The following is a 6,020-nucleotide window of genomic DNA, read 5'->3' on the forward strand; positions in this document are numbered from 1 at the left end:
TTATATTTTACTATTAATTTATAGTAAGTTAAATTACAATAATAGAAATACAAATATTGAAATATATCATAAAATATAGCCAATGCAACTTACAATAATTTAATACTGTATTGGCTGACAGTTATCGCTCAAAGTCGTTTACCACATAATTGTTTGCAATAGTTTATCATTGAATTCAAATTATTACTTTAAGCTATACAAAGAATTTGTAATTATTGATATATCATAAAATAGAAAATATAATAGAAAATGTATTATTATTTTAACATAAATTACAATCAATTTACTAGAATAATAATAGAATAATACATTTTACATTTATCAGTGCTTATTATTAAAATACAGCTTATTATAATGACGATAATTTTTACATGATAGTTGACATAAAATAAATATTAAAATTAAAATACAAAATATTATATAAATACTATAAATATCAATTTTTATAGATACATTGTTATTTTACTAGTTATCAATGTTAAAACAACCAATATTCTTTTTTATTTCACATAAATAAAATCTAAATTAGTTCTCTAATAAAGATAAATTGTAAAAAATCAAAAATAATTCTACTGTTGCTTGTTAGTAATAGCAAAACCAAAAATATGAAGAATATTTACTTGTTTTATACATTTTGTATCTAAAAAAAGGATATTTTTTTACTTATTGTGTAAACATGTTATTAGATGTATACAAAACTTTATTTTAAAATTTATATAGCTAGGCCAAAAACTGTTACAATAACATATATAGTCTTGTTTTCCCATCTAACAGTACAACTACCATCAGTTGAATTATCCCAAAAACATGAACTTGCTGAATGAAGACCAGCACCAATTTTTTGCATGATGGCACATGTAACTACAAAAAAAATGAATATATTTTGTTGAATAGTTGTTAAATATAAGTAGATAAAAATTAAACATTTCATACATAAATAATGATAATATTTCTATTTTACCTATGTATTTAAAGGGTTTGGCTAATTTAGAAAGTTTTGTAAGACAGTTTTCAACTACAGAATCCGTCCATTTATTTACCATATTTTGTTGGTATAATTGACTGCCAATTGAATGTTCAATTGAATCCTTAATAATGTCACTCACTTCATCCACCACAAAAAGTGTCTAAAATAAATAATAATTATTAACAATATACTACAATATTTATTAAAATTATGTATAGAATATTGAAAGTAAAACTAAAGTAACTAGTTCTATAAATCATTTTTATGGCTATGTGCCTATGTCTCTCTATATATATAAATAATATAATTTTATATTATGTTATCTGTTCAAAATAAAGTCTAATATAAATAAAACATATCTCGTTGCATTATGTTTCCTATTAATGTGCAATACATTTTATTCATTATAAATTATGTTTTGAAAATTTACAAATAAATAAAATATCAATAAAAATATATGACTCTTACTCCTTCGTTTACATCAGCCATCGTTTTTATTAGAATTTGATAAATAAATGTTTTTTAAATTTTTATTTCATAATATAGATAGATTAAAAAATATAATTATTTATTTTAAAGGCATTCACAAAAATTATAAAAGTTTACGTTTAGAAACAAATTTGAAATTATATCAGATTTATATTATTATCAATAACATTATTGTTATCTCTACGGTTATTATTTACAATCTAGAGGAGATATCAGCTATTCTGCATCGTGTGATCGCCCATTTGTGTGGAATATATGTATATGATTTGGTTTATAAATTGTCATTTACCTTTTTAATAATATACTATCTAGTATTTAATATCTATCTATTTATTAGTTATTACTTTATATCACGAAAACTAAGGTAATAATTTTCTCATACTTTGATTAACTTATTAGTTCATGCTACTTTATTGTTTCTAATTTTCTAGCTTTGATAGTTTGATAATTTTCACTCTTCAGTGAACTAACTACAACTATGTACACTGTCTAATGGATATAAATTGTATTTAATTACACGATTACAGCAATACAATCGTAATATATTATACAATTTGCAGTACTTATTAAAAAAGTTTTTAAATATATAACCATGGCTTTTCGAATTTTATCGAAATGTCGTTTATTCAAAAATATTTCAACCACATTAAATACTAATATAAGGTACCTATATTAATTATTATAATTCTTATATTAAATTAACTTATAATATATTATATCAAATATTTTAAACATGTGTAATTATTTTAATAAAGCTAACCATGATTTAGGTTAGAAATTTATTAGCTATTATTTTAAATTTTTTATGAACATTTTAGATCAAACGGTATTCATGTTTCAACTGTTCATCGTGATTTAATGGAATTTTTTGATGATAAAAAAAATTGGGGTGCTGAACAGATAAAAGTTGGAAGATCGTGGACAAAAGATGAGTTGCGAATTAAAAGCAATCAAGATTTACATAAACTTTGGTAATAAAACTATTTTATATATATATATACATTAATGTATAATGTATATAGAATACAGGATTTTTATTTGATACCTACACTAAGAAAATGTATTGTTATGTGTGTTCAACTATGAAGTATATGTTTCCATTAATTAACTTTGTGTTAAACAATGCATTTTTAACTACTTTACATAGGTAGTTGTATTAATTACTCAACATTTATAATAATTTAATTTCAACTTAAGATTTTAAATAGTAAGAGAAATAAGAAATATACCATTTATGTATTAATTATAACGTTTAACTATTTTTCTTTATTCCTATTGTAATACAAATATTATTGACATTTTCAATTAAATCAATATAATCTATCATATTATAACTTGAATTAATACTTTGTAAAAATATATTAGATTTTATCTAAATGTAGACTGTAGAGAAAAACTATTGTCGACTAATATAAAATATTGAAAAACTCTCAACAAACTCTTTTGATTATTGTTTTTCAAATAATGCGATTTATCATTTTTATCAAATTAAAATACATGGATTACACCATTGTCATTACTTAAAGTTGGGTTAAACAATTTGGTTTAGTTTCCTTGAATTGCAATTAATCTAAATATATTACTGTTTTATCCTTTTCTGGTTTTATTATTTCTCTTATATATTATGCAGGTATGTGTTACTGAAAGAACGCAATATGTTGTTAACAATGGAACAAGAATGCAAAGCTCAAATTGAATTATTCCCTAATCCAGAACGTATTGATAAGGTATTATTTACATATTCAGTGCTTATGATGCTAATAGGCATCATTAGCACAATATTTTACAATAAACTGTAATTCAATTAGCTTTATATATACATATTAGTTAATACGTATGTACAAATCTCATATTGATGTTTCTATTTTTATTCCATTATATTTTTAATCTATTTTGGGAAGTTTAATATTTATATAAAAATCTTGAATTACTTCTGCACATATGAATGTGTATTGTAATATAATCTGCAGTGAACATATTAACTTTATTAATATGATTATTTATTTGTTATCCATAATATAATTAACATTTTTATTATTATTATTATAAGGTTGAAGAAAGTATGAACAATTTAGAAACAGTTGTGCGTGAACGTAATGAAGCTTATTACAAATTAGAAGTTGGAGAATCTGCAGAAAGACCTGGACAATTAGTTACTAATTTATTAGGTAAATTATTACTTTTCAAAAAATGAATTGTATTTTGAAGAAATAACAAGTTAAAAAAAAATTCTCAGTTGATTTATGTGTTTTTATATAATAATTCATTTTTAATACCATTTTAGTTACTTAGTTTAAAACTAAAAAATAATTTAAGCTATACTTATCAATGACTATATAAAATAAAATTTGAGCACGTATATAATGTTTGCAAAATTGATACATATTTTTTTATTATAATTTTAGGATTGAATTTTTTTTATCGTAAATTTGAACACTTAATTCCAAAATTTTTGAATAAGAAATGGAGAAATAGACATACATTTAATATTGTTAATGGAAACATTGAGAAATTCCAAAGGTTGTACAGAGAAAAATTACATAATGCTAATAGAAAAAGTAGAAAGTAAGTACTTCATATATTTATTCAATAATTAATATAAATGATGATTAAAATAAATATGCTAATTTAAATATTTATTAACCAAGTCATATGCTTAAGATTCTTGACAAATTTTTATTTCTAGTGTTTTCTACTCTTTAATTGATTCAAAAATAAGTTATAATAATAATATTTAATAAACTCAATATTTTTAAAAAGTTTCGATTATAATTTATAATATAGTTATAGTTATATCATTATATTTGTAATAAATAAACTTATTGGAGTTTTACATTTTTATAGAATACTAACAAAAGTGTAGTATTTTGAATAAGATTCATAATTACATCAATATATCTGAATATTAAAATAATTATATAAAATAGAAATTTTAAAATTTGATATTTTACAGTAGAGCGGTAATTATCTAGCCTTTATTCCAGTTTATTATTTGTATTATAAACTTAAAGATAAATAATATTATGTACCAATACTATTATTACTTATTTATCACTACAAGTTACTTAAATTTTAAAAATCATTAAAATAATTCAAAAAATATTTACTTTATTTAATAATTTTTGATCATTGTTTGAATCTTGACAAAAATTGATTATCTACATCTTTCTCAGTCCCAATTGGTGTAGTGTAGATAATTAACAATTTGCTGTCATTTTATTTATTTAATATAAATAATGTACATATTAAATATGTGATAATTTTAAATTTTTAACAAATTGGATTGTAATTTATTAAAAATATTAAGAAAAATCTTAAATAAATAATTTTATGTTGATTGTATATAATATTTATGTATTTATATTTTTTTAAGCCGTGATCGTAATCATGTGATGCATCTGATGAAACGATATCCAAATTTGGACATGGATGCTGTCAAACAACAATATCCATCAGTAGACATTGAAAAAATAAAAAACTATCATAAAGTTCGAGGTCATTACGTGCCTTAAAATGTATAATAAATATAATGTATTTTGTAATTTGAATATATTAACTAAGTTAATAAAGTAATCCAATTTTGTGTGTTCACTTGAAGAATATATTGTTAATTGTTATTATTTTTAATAACTTCTTCTTTTGATAAAGAATAGATATTAAATAAATTGTAGCTATGTATATAACAAATTAACAAAACACTATTGTTGTTCATATTTGATTACAAACTTTCAAATGCTCTTTTCTGTGTTTAATCACATTTGTACTTAAATTACATAATCTTATAGACTATAATATATTTCTAAGTAATATTTGATTTAAATATTTTTACTTTACCATACTCCATTGATGTTTAAAAGTAATCCGGATGGAAGACAGGCCATACATATAACTATTTCCTCTAATTAATCAACCACTAGTATCATAAACATAGAACGATACATATGTGTTGAAGTTGGCCACTTAAATTGTTTCTAAACATAAATTGAGTATAGTATAGCTGTAAGGTATAGTTCTACAAAATATCCTGCAGGTACGAAATGCAATTGTATTTTGAAGATTTTATATTAGCATACCTATTTCCTGCCATGAGTGTGCAGTACTGTAAGAGAGCCGGGGGATAATAGCTTACCATTAATATTAGAATAGATAATTGTTTTTAAAATTATTGATGATTGCAACACATCTAGCATAGTATAATAGCAATATGAATAAATTACAAAATATATGATGTACTTCGTTCCAGTTCACGTAGCATTGCTATGAATTTAATCATTCATAAAATTTCTGTATAATTCAATTTTGAGAGGTTCAATTTTAAGCAAATATTATTAATATAGGTATATTATTATTTACATTACATTTACAGTTTTTGAAAGAATCAAGACATGTAATTATGGTAATTTATTATCAATCAAAAATATATTTTTATCTAAACTAATAGTAGTAAAATAATAATATAAACAATAACTGGATAAATATTATAAAAAGGTTTGGTCAAAGTTAAAATATTTATATTATTGTTTTTATATCTTATAAAAATTAAAAATTAATATAACATTTTTAC

At 21.3% G+C, this 6,020-nt stretch overlaps 2 protein-coding genes across 4 annotated transcripts; one reads left to right on the forward strand and one right to left on the reverse strand.

Moving 5' to 3' along the window:
* Positions 1-513: 513 nt before the first annotated feature.
* On the reverse strand, positions 514-5,627 carry LOC112601749 (dynein light chain Tctex-type 1-like). 2 transcript variants are annotated; one of them, XM_025349517.1, is made up of 3 exons: positions 5,291-5,627; positions 962-1,127; positions 514-861 (listed from the first exon to the last, which is right to left on the reverse strand). In XM_025349517.1, the coding sequence occupies exons 1-3, from the start codon at positions 5,339-5,341 to the stop codon at positions 713-715; spliced, it is 366 nt and encodes a 121-aa protein (XP_025205302.1). In that variant the 5' UTR covers positions 5,342-5,627; the 3' UTR covers positions 514-712. The 2 variants fall into 2 exon arrangements, with proteins under 2 accessions (XP_025205302.1, XP_025205303.1); XM_025349518.1 differs by lacking the exon at positions 5,291-5,627 and adding an exon at positions 1,436-1,531 and having other exon boundaries at positions 523-861.
* On the forward strand, positions 1,769-5,053 carry LOC112601748 (39S ribosomal protein L47, mitochondrial). 2 transcript variants are annotated; one of them, XM_025349515.1, is made up of 7 exons: positions 1,769-1,820; positions 1,888-2,119; positions 2,275-2,427; positions 3,087-3,183; positions 3,507-3,624; positions 3,862-4,021; positions 4,830-4,968. In XM_025349515.1, the coding sequence occupies exons 2-7, from the start codon at positions 2,049-2,051 to the stop codon at positions 4,966-4,968; spliced, it is 738 nt and encodes a 245-aa protein (XP_025205300.1). In that variant the 5' UTR covers positions 1,769-1,820; positions 1,888-2,048. The 2 variants fall into 2 exon arrangements, with proteins under 2 accessions (XP_025205300.1, XP_025205301.1); XM_025349516.1 differs by lacking the exon at positions 1,769-1,820 and having other exon boundaries at positions 2,049-2,119; positions 4,830-5,053.
* Positions 5,628-6,020: the final 393 nt, after the last annotated feature.

Source organism: Melanaphis sacchari, unplaced genomic scaffold (genome assembly GCF_002803265.2).
Source record: "Melanaphis sacchari strain LSU unplaced genomic scaffold, SCAv2.0 Contig7_pilon_pilon, whole genome shotgun sequence".
Lineage (NCBI taxonomy): Eukaryota > Metazoa > Arthropoda > Insecta > Hemiptera > Aphididae > Melanaphis > Melanaphis sacchari.

Coding starts and splice junctions, on each gene's coding strand:
- LOC112601748 (XM_025349515.1), top strand. CDS start 2,049: ATGGCTTTTCGAATTTTATCGAAATGTCGTTTATTCAAAAATATTTCA. Junction 2,120..2,274: donor ACATTAAATACTAATATAAG/GTACCTATATTA, acceptor TGAACATTTTAG/ATCAAACGGTATTCATGTTT. Junction 3,184..3,506: donor ATCCAGAACGTATTGATAAG/GTATTATTTACA, acceptor TATTATTATAAG/GTTGAAGAAAGTATGAACAA.
- LOC112601749 (XM_025349517.1), bottom strand. CDS start 5,341: ATGTATGGCCTGTCTTCCATCCGGATTACTTTTAAACATCAATGGAGT. Junction 1,128..5,290: donor TTAAACATCAATGGAGTATG/GTAAAGTAAAAA, acceptor TATTTATTTTAG/ACACTTTTTGTGGTGGATGA. Junction 862..961: donor CAAACCCTTTAAATACATAG/GTAAAATAGAAA, acceptor TTTTTTTTGTAG/TTACATGTGCCATCATGCAA.